Genomic DNA, 17,328 nt, shown 5'->3' with positions numbered 1-17,328 from the left:
GCTCAGACAGCACCAAGGACCACCACAGTCATCGTCTTCCTCCTCCTCCTCTTCCTCCTCCTCCTCCTCGCAAATCCCACTCTCTTTCGGCACTGATGATGTTCCCTAGTTGGGTCATGAAACGTCGTGCCAGAAAACCACCAGGCTCAGAGGGCACCAAAGACCACACAGTCCTCTTCTTCCTCCTCCTCCTCCTCCTTCTCCTCTTCCTCCTCCTCCTCCTCCTCCTCCTTTGTAGCTCTGATGATGTTATCTAGTTGAGTAATGAAATGTCTGAAGGAAAACTACAAGGCTCAGACAGCACCAAGGACCACTACAGTCATCGTCTTCCTCCTCCTCCTCCTCCTCCTCCTCCTCCTCCTCCTCGCAAACCCCACTCTCTTTCAGCACTGATGATGTTCCCTAGTTGGGTCATGAAACGTCGTGCCAGAAAACCACCAGGCTCAGAGGGCACCAAAGACCACACAGTCCTCTTCTTCTTCTTCCTCCTCCTCCTCCTCCTCCTCCTCCTCCTCCTCCTCCTCCTTTCCCTCCTCCTCAGCAGCTTTTCCCTTCCTTTCTTCCCAGATGGAAAAAGACGAGACGGTGAGCGATTCCTCTCCGCATATAGCCAACATTGGCCGTCTGGTTGAGGTAAGCCCCTTGCTTCCGCCCCCCCCCCCCGGGCGGTGGGCTCGGGAGAAATGGGCGGGAGGGGCCCTTGGCTCCTGACCTTTGACCTTCCAGTTTTGCTAGCGGGCAACTAGCAGCCCAAGAGCCGGAGCGGCTTGAAAAGCAGGTCTGGGGCTCACACCTCTATTTTGGTCCGTCTGAACCGTCCTGTCCTCGGCCCTGCTTTTGCAGAGTTGATTACAAAGGGAGCTGGCTGGCTGGCTGGCTGGCAGGCCAGAGGAGGTGCCCACTTCTCCGTGTGTCTTTGTGTGTGTGTGTGTGTGTGTGTGTGTGTACAGAGATGTATTTTCCTTGTTTCGACCTCTTGCCGGAGACTCGCCATCTCCCTTCCGGTGTCTCTGATGCCGAAGATGGGTGTGTGTGTGTGTGGGGTGGTGGTGGTGTGTGGTGACAAGTTCCCCCAAACTCAAATCTTTTGAACCAATCGATAAGCAAACTGCCAATGCCGGCCCTTTTGCCTATTTCTCCTTGAGAAGTTGTTTATTTCTGCCTTGCTCCCGTTTGGGGAAGGTGGAGAGGCCGCCCGTGGTCCCACCTCGCAAGGTTGGTGCCTGGACGATGAGAAATTTGGGCAGCTGCCCTCGAAATGTGCGCCGGGCACCAAGGCTGGAAAGAGCCAGTGGAACTGGGTGTGTGTGTGTGTGTGTGTGAAACGCCCTTTCTTTCAGCAGCTGCCCGCCGCCCCCTTGTGGCCAAGTTCCCTCCTGACCGTGAACGGGGTGGGGGGGGGGAACGCTCTCTCCCTGCGCGATTCCCTGTTTTTATTCTCCCTTCCCTGCTTTTCTCTTAAGAAACGCCCAGAGGGAGTCTGGCTGGAGGGTTTACAGGCTGAAAGGGAGGATGGAGGAATGAGGATTAGATTAAAATGAACACTGGAAATAGGAAGGAGAGGAAGAGCGTTTGAGCTGAGGTGACCGTGAGTTCTTTCTCTCTCTCTCTCTCCCTCTCCCTCCCTCTCCCTCTCTCCTTCCCTCCCTCCATCTGTCTCCCTCTCCCTCCCTCCCTCTCTCCCTCTCCCTCTTTCCATCTCTCCCTCCCCCTCCCTCCTCCCTCCCTCTCTCTCCATCTGTCCCTCCCTCTCTTTCTCCCTCCCTCCCTCCCTCCTTCCCTCCATCCTCCATCTGTCCCTCCCTCCCCCTCCCTCCCCCTCTCTCCCTCTCCTTCCCTCTCTCTCCCTCTCCATCTGTCCCTCTTCCTCCCTCTCCCTCTCCTTCCCTCCCTCTCTCCTTCCCCCTCCCTCCCTCTCCCTCTCTCCATCTGTCCCTCCCTCTCTCTCCCCCTCCCTCCCTCTCTCCCTCTCTCTATTTGTCCCTCCCTCCCTCTCTCTCCCTCTCTCCCTCTCCATCTGTCCCTTCCTCCCTCCCTCTCCCTCTCTCCATCTGTCCCTCCCTCTCTCTCCCCCTCCCTCCCTCTCTCCCTCTCCCTCCCTCTCTCCCTCCTCCATCTGTCCCTCCCTCCCCCTCCCTCTCCCTGTCCCTCCCTCTCTCCCTCTCCTTCCCTCTTTCCCTCTCCATCTGTCCCTCTCTTCCTCCCTCCCTCTCCCTCCTTCCCTCCCTCTCTCCCTCCCCCTCCCTCCATCTGTCCCTCCCTCTCTCTCCCTCTCCTTCCCTCCCTCCTCCATCTGTCCCTCCCTCTCCCTCTCCATCTGTCCCTCTCTTCCTCCCTCCCTCTCCCTCTCCCCTCCCTCTCTCCCCCTCCCTCCCTCTTTCTCCATCTGTCCCTCCTTCCCTCCCTCCCTCTCCCCTTCTAGGATATGGAGAATAAAATCAGAAGTACGCTGAACGAGATTTATTTTGGAAAGACAAAGGACATTGTCAACGGGCTGAGGTAAGGGATGGACTGCAGTACTGTGCTCTTTTTTCTCTCTTTTATACACTTCTATATTTGTCGGAAACGGTCCAAGGGCTCCTGCTTGAGCAGGAGGGGTGGGTGGGTTGGACTAGAAGACCTCCAGGCTCCCTTCCCGCTCTGTTATTCTCTCATAGTTGTCTCCCACTGTCCCAGAAGGACAGACTGGTTGACCCGCCTGCCTTCTCTTAAGCCTTTCCCCACTTTCTCCGATCTGTTCTGCGTCGATTGGCCGACGCAGAAGATGGTGGTCGGGTGGAGCGTGGTGTCAGTCCCTCAGTCAGAAGGGCCCGTTTGGGGTCGGGCTTCTCTCTCCTTTTGCAAACCCGGCCCCCATCACCCACAGCAGAGTTGCCCGGCCGTGCCTGATGGTGCCGGCTTCTCCAGTTCAACCAGCTGGAGCAGAGGATAGGATGATAAGTTTGCCGGGAACAGACGGAAGGAAAGCTCGGGATGAAGGGCTACTGTCTTCCGTTCCTCTGTTCTCTCTTTCGTCTACGAAACCCGTGGATTTCGGCACCCGAAGTCTGCAAACTGCTGGTCCGGCCTCCGTTTCTCTCTCTCTCTCTCTCTCTCTCTCTCTGTCTCTGCTCTTGACACGCACACATGGCCACTCTGCCATCTTCCTCGTTTTTTTCCTCCCTGCCAAACTTGTCTGACCTTTTCTTTCCTTCCTGGTCTGGCTCCCTTCTTCCGTCTCCACCCCGCTCTCTCTCTCTCTCTCTCTCGCTGGCTCGCTCCAGATCAATTGACGCTATTCCCGACAACCAAAAGTATAAGCAATTGCAGAGGGAGCTCTCCCAGGTTCTCACTCAGCGGCAGATGTACATTCAGCCAGATAACTAAGCCAGCTCAGGTACAGCCCCCCCCTCCACCTCCGTCCCCGTCCCCCACCCCCCCACCCCGTCCCCCTGCTGAAACTGGCTTACAAGGCACCTTGGCACTAAAACACCACTCACCTCGACCGAGAGCGTCCGCCCGGGACGGGGAAAACACGGCCTTCGCACCAACTAACTCCTAATCCTTGCAAGTTCTGTTGTTGTTGTTTGTTTTTTATTTTATTTTATTATTATTATTTTTTTAAGGGAAAGGACGGAGGAAGCCTCCTTATAAATAAGTCTTGAGGTTGCTCCCCTTTGCCTTGCACGTGAGAGTGCGGCGGACACGGGTGTGTGCGTGTGTGTCCGTGCGTGTGTGCGCGCCGGTGTGGGTTTTTTTTCCCCGACCGATTTCAACCCCTCCCCTCCCCACCGACTAGGCTGCTGCGTACAGATATAGCCCTCGTTTAACGACCGCTGAACGTTACGACGGACCAGCTCTCTCCCCTTCCCCCCCCCCCTCCTCCTCCGAATGCTACTAACGGTGTGCTGGAACTCGGCTCCGGGGATCTCGTGGCGAATTGCGGGAAGCACGAGGGACGTTGTGTCGGAGATGCTGTTTGTTGGGGGGTGTGGGTGGGGAAAAAAATTAGCCAGAAGCTGCCGCTGTCCTCAGCAACTTCGCCCTCCCCCCTGGGGGCTGCCCACCCCACCCCACCCCTGCTCCATCTTCCTCCTTAACCCCCCCTGTTTTTCTCCTCTAGGTCTGTGCAGACATTTGCGGACAAATCGAAGCAGGAAGCTCTGAAGAACGACCTGGTGGAGGCATTGAAGAGAAAACAGCAAAGTTAGAAAGCAGTATACACCCCCCCCACCCCCCCACCCCTTTGACGATGCTAACAAGACACGCCATGCAATCATTAGCCCCCACCCACCCACCCTTCCTTAGGAATCTTTTTTTTTTCTCCCTGGCCTCCTCTTCCTCCTCCCCCCTTATTTTCATTTCCTGCGTACAATAATTCTTCCAACTCCTTAAAAAAAATAAAAATTAAAAAAACCCTCCCTTTTATTTCCCCACCATCCCAAATCAAGCTGTACAAACCTTTTTGCGTGCGCGAGGCGTGTGCGTGTGCGTGTGGGGGGGGCGCGCGGTGGTCTGTAGTAGCTTAATTTCCACTGTCTTATTGCCACAGCCTTGCAAAAACGTATTTTCTTTCTTTTTTATTTTTTTTTGGGGGGGGGGGAGAAACTTCTCTGAGATTTGTGCTTTCCCCTTTTCCCTTCTGGGCCTTACGTTTGACATGCATATTTCCACCGATCGTCTTTCTTTCTTTTTTTTTCTTCTTCCTTTTTTTTTCTTGGTGCGCCCCCCCCGTCTCCCACTGCTTTCCTCCACCCCCACCCCATATTTTGTTATATTGGTGTAAAAAATGTACAAGAAGCAAAACGAAACAAAAAAAAAACCCCTTTATTAAATACCATGGTTTGCGAAAGCAGGAAGAAAAACCATTGTGGAAAATGTGTTTGGTGTATGTTTGGGAGAAAGGTTGAGAAAGGAGGACGGGGGTGTGTGTGGGGGGGCAGCTTTCCCGCCTCCCCCAAAAAGTGATCTCTGAAAAGTTGGCCAGATTCACACACACACACACACCCCGGTTCTGCTTTCCATCCGAGAGAGGCTGCGGTGTGCTGCTTTTGACTTGTTCTTGATTTCTACGGAATGCCGAAAGACTGGTTATTATTATTTTTTAAATATGTTAACGCTTAACTTGGAATCTACATCTTCTACTTGAGCCTCCATCCTTAAAACAGGAAAAATGAAATGAAATAAAATCTTTAAAAAAAATAAATAAATGCAAAAATCGTCCATGGGTGCTTGGCCGTTTCCGACTCCTTCTCTTGCCTGCTCCCAACTGTCAAGGGGTCCAGCTTTTGATTGGCAGGTCGTAGCCTGTGGGTGGGGGGGGGCGGGAGGGATGGGCGAAGTGCTTCAAAAAATGAATGGCGCTTTTTTTAACAGAAATGTGGTTTTTTTCCCCCTCTCCTTTGTCTGCTCCTAAGCATAGCCTGGCACCTTCTTCGGCTTCTCACCTGCCAGTTGGGAAAAAAATTTCTTCGCGATACCCTCCCCCCCCCACCTCATTTCTCACAGCTTGGGCTTTTCGGATTTGTTAACCTTTCAAGTTTTGTATTTTTCTTTTTTCTTTTTTTTATGATTTAAAACTTTGGGCAAGGTGTTAACGGTCTGACATTCCTTCTTGTCTTACATCATGTTTGTGTTTTATATACATCTATCTATAGGGACGCGGTGGCTCAGTGGGTTAGGACGCTGAGCTTGTCGATTGGAAGGTCGGCAGTTTGGCGGGTCGAATCCCGAGCGCCGCGTAGCAGAGTGAGCGCCTGTTACCCGTCCCAGCTTCTGCCAACCTAGCAGTTCGAAAGGACGTAAAAATGCAGGTAGAAAAACGGGGACCGCTCCGGTGGGAAGGGAACAGCGTTCCGTGCGCCTTTGGCGTCTAGTCGTGCCGGCCACATGACCACAGAGACGTCCTCGGACAAGCGCTGGCTCTTTGGCTTTGAAACGGAGATGAGCACCGGCCCCTAGAGTCGGAAACGACTAGCACGCGTGTGCGGGGGAACCTTTACCTTTACTTTATACATCTATACACTTTATGTACATATTTATATACAGTTATACAACACTCGATCTTATCAACCACCTTATTCTAGTAACACGTGAAGTCAGCATCCTGTAGATTTCTGCTGAGACCTTCCTTTCTCTTCCCACCAGAGGTAAAAACCTATTCCAAATTTTGTAGTAATCGGACTGATCTTTATTTTTAATTTCCAAAGTTAACTTGTCCATTTCTGCGCACGCCCAAATTTTATTTTATCACTTCACTCTGGTCCGGTGTTTCACTGTTTTTCCATTTTTGGGCGAACGTCGTTCTCGCTGCTGTGATGATGTGTATCATTATGTATAACTCTTCTTTGGTATGCTTCTCTATTGTTATGCCTAGTAGGTAAATTCTGGTCTATAATCTACTCTCCGTCCCGATATTTCTTCTAACCATATCCGTATCCTTTGCCAATACTTTTGCGTCTTATTACAGGACCACCAAACATGAAAAGAAGTACCTAATTCTTCGGAACACTTCCAACATTAGCTAGGGGATATTGTCTTGTACAGTTTGGCTAATCGTGCTGGGGGGGGGGGGAAGATGCCACCGGTAAAACATTTTATATAAATTTTCTTTATAAGCTGAGGCCAGGGTTATCTTAGGTTTTTGTATTTTTCTAGAGCCAGCTGGCCTGAAATATTTACGCCCGCATAGAACCTGCTTCCCCATCTCAGATAGTCCTGTTATGTATGGAAAAAAGAGGTTTTATAATGCGCAGAAGGGAGTGGGACTGGAGAGAACCTCCCTAGCCAGAGGCAGTCTACTTCTAAACGTCGCAAGCCTCAGACACGCTGCGCTGCCAACTCTTGATAAAGGAGAATATTTGTAGCTCGGGGTTGACATGTAAGCTCGGTGCTCACTGGGCTGGGTTGTTTTCTTGCAGACGTCTCGTGACCCAACTAGGGAACATCATCAGGGCTAGTAAGGAGTTTGCTGTTTGCTGTCAGTTTATCATCTGCTGGCTTGCCCTGTCCGTGTTGCTTGTGGATGGCCTTAAAAGAGTCCGTTTGCTGTTGGCTTCTTTGGTAGTGTCTTGATTGGGGTCCTGGTGACTGGATTGTTGGCTTGATGTTAACCTAGGGCAGGGGTAGGCAACCTCGGCTCTTTTATGACTCATGGACTTTAGCTCCCAGAATTCCTGAGCCAGCATGGCTGGCTCAGGAATTCTGGGAGTTGAAGTCCATGAGTCATAAAAGAGCCGAGGTTGCCTACCCCTGACCTAGGGAGTTAAATCTATGCTGGTCTGGGTGCTGATTGCTGGTGGAGAGGTGCTGGGGCCTTTTTCTTTCCTTTTGGGCTGGTGGATTGTCTCGTTAGCACAGGGATAGGGCAACCTCGGCTCTTTTATGACTCGTGGACTTCAACTCCCAGAATTCCTGAGCCAGCCACGCTGAGGGGAAAGGGAGAGGTTTCCAAGCTGAGCCATGCTGGCTCAGGCATTCTGGGAGTTGAAGTCCACGAGTCATAAAGGAGCCTTAGGCCGCTTTATGACTTGTGGACTTCAACTCCCCGAATTCCTGAGCAGGCCACGCTGAGGGGAAAGGGAGAGGTTTCCAAGCTGAGCCATGCTGGCTCAGGCATTCTGGGAGTTGAAGTCCACGAGTCATAAAGGAGCCTTAGGCCGCTTTATGACTTGTGAACTTCAACTCCCAGAATTCCTGAGCCAGCCACGCTGAGGGGAAAGGGAGAGGTTTCCAAGCTGAGCCATGCTGGCTCAAGCACTCTGGGAGTTGAAGTCCACGAGTCATAAAGGAGCCTTAGGCCGCTTTATGACTTGTGAACTTCAACTCCCAGAATTCCTGAGCCAGCCACGCTGAGGGGAAAGGGAGAGGTTTCCAAGCTGAGCTATGCTGGCTCAGGCATTCTGGGAGTTGAAGTCCACGAGTCATAAAGGAGCCTTAGGCCGCTTTATGACTTGTGGACTTCAACTCCCCGAATTCCTGAGCCAGCCACACTGAGAGGAAAGGGAGAGGTTTCCAAGCTGAGCCATGCTGGCTCAGGCATTCTGGGAGTTGAAGTCCACGAGTCATAAAGGAGCCTTAGGCCGCTTTATGACTTGTGAACTTCAACTCCCAGAATTCCTGAGCCAGCCACGCTGAGGGGAAAGGGAGAGGTTTCCAAGCTTTCCTTCCACAGGGAGGGCCTTCTCAGGGTACCGCCGGTTAATGAGTGCTGGCGGGTTATTCCCAGGGGAAGGGCGTTCTCTGTGGGTGCGCCTGCCCTATGGAACCAACTACCCACAGAACCTAGGACTGCCCCCGACCTTCGCTCATTTCGCCCGGACCTGAAAACTTGGCTCTTCGATCTGTTTGGTCCAGACTGTGGGGTTGTTAATTTAACTGGGTTTTAGATTTACTCTTGGGGCTTGAATTTAATTTAATTGTTTTTAATTTTTTGTATTCATGGTTTTAACTGCCCTGTAAACCGCCCTGAGTCCTACGGGAATAGGGCGGTATACAAATCCAATAAAATAAATAAAATAAATAAGTCATGAAGGGGCCATAGTTTCCCCATGCTGGCTCAGGAATCCTGGGAGTTGAAGTCCACGAGTCACGAAGGGGCCGTAGTTCCCCCATGCTGGCTGAGGAATTCTGGGACTTGAAGTCCACGAGTCACGAAGGGGCCGTAGTTCCCCCATGCTGGCTGAGGAATTCTGGGAGTTGAAGTCCACGAGTCACGAAGGGGCCGTAGTTCCCCCATGCTGGCTGAGGAATTCTGGGAGTCGAAGTCCACGAGTCATGAAGGGGCCGTAGTTCCTCCATGCTGGCTGAGGAATTCTGGGAGTTGAAGTCCACGAATCATGAGGGGGCCATAGTTCCCCCATGCTGGCTCAGCAATTCTGGGAGTTGAAGTCCATGAGTCATAACTGCCCTAACCAAAAAAAACTGAAGACATCCCCCCCCCCAAAAAAAAAAAAACCTGACAGGGCCAACCACTAGAATATAAACCTGACAGCAAACCCCGATCCTTCCTAGCACTGATGACGTCGTTACCTAGTTTGGGCAATGAAACGTCTGCAAGAGAACAAACCAGCTCAGAGGGCACCTCTGCAAACTCTGCCGAGGATCCTAGTTATCTGGAAAAGCAGCAAGGAAGCCTTCCCTCTTAGCTGTACTTGCTTTGCAAAGAAAAAAAAGGGGGTGGGCGGTGGGAGAGCTGAAGCCCACCCACCGCTGCTTCCAGGGTGAGAGAAGAGGGTCTATAGCAGCAGGGGCAGCCCCCCAAACTTTTTGGGGACCGGTTCCGTGGACTGGACGGCGCGTGGTTTTGCGTGCCGCCTGCATCCCGCCGACGGGGCTGTGCTTGTTTGGGTGGGCCAGTATCCGGCACGGTGGGGACTGGAGCCGGTCCATGGACCAAGTGTGTGTGTGTGGGGGGGGGTGGTCGGGGAGCCCTGGTCTGTAGGGTTAAGCCAAGAACCCATATCCACTCACGCTGGGCTGGTGGGAATATTCTTATTTATTTCTCCACGTTTACAAAAAAAATGCCCGTTGTGTGACAAAAAAGACCACCCACCCCATCCCTCCCAGCCTCCATTTATTCTCGAGCCTCAACGAGATCCGGGTAGCTGGGTACTGAATTCCTTTGGGTTTTGGGGTGTCTCTCCCCCCCCCACCAAGAGTTCTATTTCATAAATTAACAAGTTTTCCCTTTGGGGGAATGGGAGGTGAGGTGGGGAAATTTCGTTGGGAAAGTTTCCTCCTCGTTGCAGTCTATACGGTCTCAATGTTCATTCTTCCTTTTTTTTCCCCTCCCCTCTTTCCTCCCCCTCCCGCGCCCCCCCCAAAAGGAGTAATCTCTTGAGAGGTAGGACAGGATCTCGTAAGGCGCGACTTTCCCGAGGGCGAAGCATTTTCCTAGAGTAGAGAAAGGCCAGGTCTTTCTAGAGTTGCAAGAGGACTGGGATCCCAAAACGCAGCCGAGACCCGATCCTGGCACCGTTCAGCTTTCCACGGGGTCCTCCTCTTTGCCCAAGAGAGCCTCTCTCTCTTCCAGGACCGGCAACCGCCTCCGACGATAGGCCAGGAATTGGAACGAAATCTGAAGAGGAAGAATTAAGGTTTGCTGCTCCTGGGACCGGGCCGGCACCCACCGTTGGCTACGAGAGGCTTAAAAGATAAAGGAAACTCTTTCCCCGTGTTTGCTGCCTTCTTCAAAGGACGGGGCTGAAATCTCTGGAGAGTCGCGTGCCAGGGCAGAATTGGGGCAGCCATGTTCATTGCCAAGTTATAGCGGATGGGTTTCTCATCATCCTGTGAGCAGCCTCAAAAAAGGGCTAAAGACAGGGTGTGTGTGTGTGTGTGTGCGTGAGAGAGAGAGGGACAGAGAGAGCTCAACACTAAACCACTTAGAGGGCTGTAAAGCACTGTGAGGTGGTATGTAAGTCTAAGTGCTATTACTATATAAGAGCATCAGATTAATTCTGCGTAGAGCCAGGAGTTCGATCCTGACCGGCTCAAGGTTGACTCAGCCTTCCATCCTTCCAAGGTTGGTCAAATGAGGACCCAGGTTGTTGGGGGGCAACAGGCTGATTCTGTAAACTGCTTAGAGGGGGCTGTAAAGCACTGTGGAACGGGATATAAGTCTAAGGGCTATTGCCCTTCCTTCCTTCCTTCCTTCCTTCCTTCCTTCCTTCCTTCCTTCCTTCCTTCCTTCCTTCCTTCCTTCCTTCCTTCCTTCCTTCCTTCCCTTCCTTCCTTCCTTCCCTTCCTCCCTTCCCTTCCCTTCCCTTCCATCCATGGTATGCAGTGGTTAAAATACAGCATTGAAGGCTGACTCTGCCCACTGCCAGCAGTTCGATCCTGAGCGGCTTAAGGTTTTACTCAGCCTTCCATCCTTCCGAGGTCGGTAAAATGAGGACCTAGATTGTTTGGGGCCAATATGGTAGCTAAACTGCTTAGAGAGGGCTGTAAAGCACTGTGTAGCAGTATATAAGTCTTATTGCTTGGGAAGGAAGGAAGGAAGGAAGCCAGCTGTGGGGGTGCAGTGGTTAGAAGGCAGCATTGCAGGCAAACTCTGCCCACTGCCAGCAGTTCGATCCTGAGCGGCTTAAGGTTTTACTCAGCCTTCCATCCTTCCGAGGTCAGTAAAATGAGGACCCAGATTGTTGGAGGTGCAACAGGCTGACTCTGTAAACTGCTCAGAGAGGGCTGTAAACCACTGTGAAGCGGCATATAAGTCTTAAGTGCTAGTGCTATTGACCCAGGACTGTTTTTGCTACCACCTCAACTTTGACGCTGCTGTTCAGAAAGTCTCTGAATCAAAAGCTTACGGCGCTCTCCTATTTTCCTGCCTAAGGGATTCTGTCGCACCAAATCTGGACTTGGCACATTTAAAGGCAGAAACACCCCCTAACATACACACAGAAAACACACCACCGCCACCCCCAATTCCAGAAAAGGATACCACGATGTCAAGGGAGAGAACGCCCAAGCTGCCAATCAGCCACGGCAAATGGTGGATCACGTAATTGCCTTCCGTCTGCCCCGGATCCGGGTTTTTCATCAAGACGCTGAGGCCGTAGAGCGAATTTCCCAGCATTACCAGAGCAAAAAGTGAGTAAGAGATCCCGGTAGTGCATTTCCGCTTGAACTGCAAGGCAGATGGGAGGTTTAGAAGCTTCTGGACCGTCAATCCCAACATGTCGGCTTCGCCCAGCCTTCTGAATTGTGATTATTACATTAAGCCAGTTGACTCGGTTGCACAATTCACTGGGAGCACAGCTAGCTGAACTGAAGCCAGGATAATGCAGCGGTAAATGCGATCTCCTTGTCTTCGTCAGATCAGGGGTGTGTGAATAGCCTTAAAACCCCCAGTTTTATTCCAACAGATCTCAGATATTCTGCTTTTAGCTACAGCACCAGGCTTGGCAATTGTATGCTCAGGGCTGGAAGTAACCCCGTGTTTTCCCCAAAATAAGACAAGGTCTTATATTGGTTTTTGCTCCAAAAGACACGTTAGGGCAGGGATCTTCAAACTTGGCCCTTTTATGACTTGTGGACTTCAACTCCCAGAATTCCTCAGCCAGCCGTACACGGCTGGCTGAGGAATTCTGGGAGTTGAAGTCCATAAGCCTTAAAACCCTAACCCCTGCCTTGAAAAAACACTTCCTGCTTCCGTAGAGAGAGCTGGAAATTGAGTCTGGGGGCCTCTTCAGGTCCCTGGAATATGCCCCCCCCTTTCTGAGGTGGGCCTTGCCCCTTCCCCTTCGAGCAACGCTTACATTGGTGTAGATTTGAGGGACCCGAGAAAGCAAGTATAGCACGGAAGAAGTGGATCCGATCACAAAGCCGCATATCTCCTTTTGGCTGAAAGGCTGTGGAAAGACACAAAACGGTTATGGGATGCTGCAGAAAGAAGGTCCCAGCCAGGCACTCTGGGATCCAGGAGGAAACAGCTTGAAGTAATTGAATGGGAAAACTCACCAACGGGTGTTTTAGTCCATGCGTTGGTTTGATCACCCGTTGTCCCTCCCACGAATGCACCGGCTACCTCAAATCCAACACTAACCTTTGTCTAATATTTTTCCCACCCAAGGGGTGAACTTTTAACTTTAGAAAGAGTTGTCCCAACGGTGCTTTTCCCACGAGGCAACTAGACTTTCGCGTCTTCCTTTGAAGGCGTTTGGCTTCTCACCCAAGAAGCTTCTTCAGCTCTGACCGGATGGTGGGGGGAATGGAAAGATTTATACTCCTTGCAGAAAGCTGGTCATTTGCATGCTTTTTTAGAGAGTCGTTGAGGCCACCTGGATGTTTTATCTGTGTCCTCAGGGTCAACTGAGCGGTGCAAATGGGTGTGGAACTGCTGAAAGGACTCTGTTTATTTATTTATTTGTTTTTATATACCGCCCTTCTCCCGAGGGACTGGAGACAGGGGGCATTTTGACGTAGTTGGCCTCTTTGATCCCACTTTCAACCCAGCGGTCCTCTCTGTCAAAAATGTGGACTTTGGCATACGGCACAATATTGGGAGAACAAACCGATCAGGACAAAGATTCAGCAGTCCATCTGCATTTGAAAAGACAAAGGCCAGTCTTTCGAAGACAGCAAAGTCCACATTTTGGACAGAGAGGACCGCTGGGTTGAAAAAGGAGGTCAGAGAGGGCACAGATAAACCTCCAAGTGGCCTCAAGGACCCTCTAAAAGGATGCAAATGACCGGCTCTCTGCAAGGAGTATAAATCTTCTCATTCCCCACCATCCAGCCAGAACTGAAGAAGCTTCTTGGGTGAGAAGCGAAATGTCTTCAGAGAAAAACAAGAAAGTCCAGTTGCTTCGTGAAAAAAAAAAACATCTTTGGGACAAGTATGACGGGATGACCGAGAATCTCCAGAAACATTTAGAAATAATTGTTAACTTGGGGGAGAAATTCCACTTGTGAAAAGCAATTATTGCACAACCAGAGGGAGGAGCCATAAAATGACTGGCAAAGTGCCAGCCAGGCTTCTTTTGCTGGACGTTCAGTTTCCTGTGTCCAGCGGGGTCTCCAGGAAAGAGGTCATGACAACTTCAGCGCAGGGATCTTCAAACCTGGCCCTCTGACGACTTGTGGACTTCAACTCCCAGAATTCCTCAGCCAGGCACGAGGAATTCTGGGAGTTGAAGTCCACAAGTCGTCAAAGGGCCAGGTTTGAAGACCCCTGCTTTAGCATCATCCCCAACTACTGCTAACCTCTGTCGCCACCGTTTCGATGGGATTTGCTGTCTGTGGATCTTGAACCCAAAGCCACCCCTGGCAAGTACAGCTTGGTCTTTGCAAGACATTTAAGATCAGTTCTGCCCGAAAGAGAAGAATGTTACCTCCCAGCCCGACGGGTAGTCTGCAGAGGTCAGAAGTCTCCGGCTTTTAAACCTCCCCTCGTCCCCCAGGTGAGAAGAGGGAGGGTCTCCCCGCCAGGTGGGCGTCAACGTGGTTGCCAGGATTGCGACTGCGAAGACGGCATTGATCGAAGCCGAAACTAAGAAAGGGAGATACGTTTGAAGTTAAAAAGTCTGTCTTTGCTCTGCTTCGTTTTTGGGGGGGAGGGGGGTCTGTCCCAAAATTGACAATTGACTAAAAAGGAAACGGGCTTTTGTGACATCGGCATCATCGTTTCCTGGCATCCGCTTTGCCAAGGTGAGAGAGGAGCAGAAAGCAGAAACCCTGCCACAGGAGTTGCTATCGTGCAATCGACCCGATTTAAAACTTTAGGGGGGGGGATTAACAGATCTGGGACGCGGTGGGTCAGTGGGTTGGGACGCTGAGCTCGTCGATCAGAATGTCGGCAGTTTGGCGGGTCGAATCCCGAGTGCCGCATAGCAGAATGAGCGCCTGTTACCCGTCCCAGCTTCTGCCAACCTAGCAGTTCGAAAGCACGTAAAAATGCAAGTAGAAAAATAGGGACCGCTCCGGTGGGAAGGTAACAGCGTTCCGTGCGCCTTTGGCGTCTAGTCATGCCGGCCACATGACCACGGAGACGTCCCCGGACAAGCGCTGGCTCTTCGGCTTTGAAACGGAGATGAACACCGGCCCCTAGAGTCGGAAACGACTAGCACGCATGTGTGGGGGAACCTTTACCTTTATCTTTACCTAACAGATCTGAAACGGAGGGAACCCAGTTTTGTGCAGAGAGGAAGTCTGTTTGAGATACTTCGCGGGAAGTGCGTGAAAAGCTTAGTATGAGTAGCAGGCATCTCACACAATTTCAACCTCGGCTCAAAAGGGCATTGCAGGCGCAAGGATGTTGTCTCCTGACAACCTGGAGACCCCGGTTTAGGGGCACCGGGATCGCCGATCCTCTTGATAAAAAGAGACATGCTTCCCAATAAAAGCGCTGTCCGTTGGAGCAGCAGAGATCGCTCCATTTTAAGAGCTTCCCGTTATAAAAAAGGGAAAGAAATCTGCCTGAATGCCTAGGTAAGGTAAAGGTAAAGGTTCCCCCGCACATGCGTGCTAGTCGTTTCCAACTCTAGGGGCTGGTGCTCATCTCCATTTCAAAGCCGTAGAGCCAGCGCTTGTCCGAGGACATCTCCGTGGTCATGTGGCCGGCATGACTAGACGCCAAAGGCGCACGGAACACTGTTACCTTCCCACCGGAGTGGTCCCTATTTTTCTACTTGCATTTTTACGTGCTTTTGAACTGCTAGGTTGGCAGAAGCTGGGACGAGTACCAGGCGCTCACTTTGTTACGCGGCACTCGGGATTCAAACTGCCAACCTTCTGATTGACAAGCTCAGCGTCCTAACCCACTGAGCCAAAACCACACCACAATTCCCTCCACTACCCCCAGTTTAGCATCCAACGAGTTCTTTATATTGAAGTCCTGATCCAGAATCAAAATCTTGGGGGGGGAGGGGGGAGACATACAGGGCGATTTCAGAAATGGGAGTTTTGTTTGTTTTGCCACCTTGGTGCCCTCCCTCGCCAACTTACACACTCTGTTTTGGTTCTTGATTTTGTAATAGAGGTAGAGAGAGATCATGAGCAGGTCCGCCAGCACGTAGTAAATGGCAGTGTAGACCTAGGGAAGAAGAAGGAGAAGCTTAGGGAATTCTGGGATAATTAAGAGAGAAGTCTTGGCTTGAGATAAAGGTAAAGGTTCCCCTGCACATGTGTGCTAGTCGTTTCCGACTCTAGGGGCCGGTGCTCATCTCCGTTTCAAAGCCGAAGAGCCAGCGCTTGCCCGAGGATGTCTCCGTGGTCACGTGGCCGGCATGACTAGACACCAAAGGCGCACGGAACGCTGTTACCTTCCCACCGTAGTGGTCCCTGTTTTTCTACTTGCATTTTTACGTGCTTTCGAACTGCTAGGTTGGCAGAAGCTGGGACGAGTAACAGGCGCTCACTCTGCTACGCGGCACTCGGGATTCGACCCGCCAAACTGCCGACCTTCCGATCGACAAGCTCAGCGTCCTAACCCACTGAGCCACCGTGTCCCTTCTTGGCTTGAAGACAGGGCTAAATAAGGGGAGGGGAAGGGAACCCCCCCAAGGACCCCCCCCCAGCAGTTATGGCTTTGGGCGTTTTCTCAGGATCGGGGATCGGGACCAGCATAACCCTGCAGGTTAAGCTCTGCTTTTTTAGCTTCTCACCTGTAGCGGCAGCTGATTGGCCAAGAAAGACCCCACTAAATTCAGCGAATCGCCTCCGAGCCATCCGAGCAGGAAGTAAACGGACAAGGCCTGGTCCATAATGCCGGTTTTACAAGCCAGGTAGAATTGACTGCGTGGAAAGATGGAGGGAGAAAGAATTTAAGAGGGAGCAGAGAGTCAGTTAAAGTATACTATTGTGGGCTGGGGGCGATAGGGACAAGGGCCCCCCTTATCGCCTCAGTCTGCAGAGGAGGAAGTTCAACCAGCCCCCCCCTCCAGAAGAGACTCTGAGGATAGATGGCATTTATTTTTTGCAGCCGCTGAAAGACGAACAGCTCTTTTGTTTCCTGCGGTTGCTGGAGGGAATATTTCAAAAGCCGCCCACAGCCAGGTGTGGCCGGTCCCAGGAAACGAGTCATCTCCATTTTGTCATCCCCAGTGGGCAGCCACGTATTTGTCAGTCAAACCAAGGAAGGAAGGAAGGAAGGAAGGAAGGAAGGAAGGAAGGAAGGAAGGAAGGAAGGCTCTTTTGCTACTGCAATGAGGAAGGAAGGAAGGAAAGATGAAATAAAGAAGACAGTGAGAAGGAAGGAAGGAAGGAAATGAAAAATAAGGAAGACAATGAAAACAGGAAGGCAGTGAATGGAATTGAAGGAGGGAAGGAAGGAAGGAAAAAAAAATAAGACGAAATCACAGGAAGGCAACGAGAAGAATAGAAGGAAAGGGAAGGAAAAATTGCTACTTGCAATGAGGAAGGAAGGAAGGAAGGAAGGAAGGAAATAAAAAATAATGAAAACAGGAAGGCAATGAAGAATTGAAGGAAGGAAGGAAGGAAGGAAGGAAGGAAAAATAAGACAAGAAAACAGGAAGGCAACGAGAAGAACGGAATGGAAGGAAGGCGGGAAGGAAGGAAGGAAGGAAGGAAGGAAAAAAAATAAGACGAAATCACAGGAAGGCAGTGAGAAGAATAGAAGGAAGGAGGGAAGGGAAAATTGCTACTTGCAATGAGGAAGGAAGGAAGGAAGGAAGGAAAGGTGAAAAGAAATAAGGAAGACAGTGAGAAGGAAGGAAGGAAGGAAATGAAAAATAAGACAAGGAAAACAGGAAGGCAATGAAGAATTGAAGGAAGGAAGGAAATGAAAAATAAGGAAGACAAAACAGGAAGGCAATGAATGGAATTGGAGGGAGGGAAGGAAGGAAGGAAGGAAGGAAGGAAGGAAGGAAGGAAGGAAAAAAATAAGAC

At 51.2% G+C, this 17,328-nt stretch overlaps 2 protein-coding genes across 6 annotated transcripts in view; one reads left to right on the top strand and one right to left on the bottom strand.

The window, feature by feature from the left end:
* CAPZB (capping actin protein of muscle Z-line subunit beta) overlaps nucleotides 1-11,401 on the top strand; it is a 96,933-nt gene extending 85,532 nt beyond the window's left edge. The window contains exons 8-11 of one of the 3 annotated variants that reach the window (XM_081341503.1): nucleotides 568-633; nucleotides 2,423-2,499; nucleotides 4,103-4,185; nucleotides 10,013-11,401. In XM_081341503.1, the coding sequence (XP_081197629.1) occupies nucleotides 568-633; nucleotides 2,423-2,499; nucleotides 4,103-4,185; nucleotides 10,013-10,137 (351 nt within the window). In that variant the 3' untranslated portion in view covers nucleotides 10,138-11,401. Of the gene's footprint in view, nucleotides 1-567; nucleotides 634-2,422; nucleotides 2,500-3,263; nucleotides 3,377-4,102; nucleotides 5,203-5,636; nucleotides 5,767-10,012 lie in introns of those variants that run through there. The other 2 variants (XM_081341504.1, XM_081341505.1) reach the window with 2 other exon arrangements.
* The window catches only part of SLC66A1 (solute carrier family 66 member 1), an 11,154-nt gene continuing 3,283 nt past the window's right edge, over nucleotides 9,458-17,328 (bottom strand). For all 3 annotated transcript variants that reach the window (XM_081341507.1, XM_081341508.1, XM_081341506.1), the window contains 6 exons: nucleotides 16,086-16,215; nucleotides 15,427-15,514; nucleotides 13,815-13,972; nucleotides 12,240-12,332; nucleotides 11,423-11,608; nucleotides 9,458-10,057 (listed from right to left, as the gene is read on the bottom strand). In XM_081341507.1, coding sequence (XP_081197633.1) covers nucleotides 9,959-10,057; nucleotides 11,423-11,608; nucleotides 12,240-12,332; nucleotides 13,815-13,972; nucleotides 15,427-15,514; nucleotides 16,086-16,215 — 754 coding nt within the window. In that variant the 3' untranslated portion in view covers nucleotides 9,458-9,958. The remainder of the gene's footprint in view (nucleotides 10,058-11,422; nucleotides 11,609-12,239; nucleotides 12,333-13,814; nucleotides 13,973-15,426; nucleotides 15,515-16,085; nucleotides 16,216-17,328) is intronic.

The sequence above is a fragment of the Vipera berus genome, assembly GCF_964194415.1.
Source record: "Vipera berus genome assembly, chromosome: 17".
Taxonomy (NCBI): Eukaryota; Metazoa; Chordata; class Lepidosauria; order Squamata; family Viperidae; genus Vipera; species Vipera berus.
This window is presented reverse-complemented; position numbering and strand designations above follow the sequence as displayed.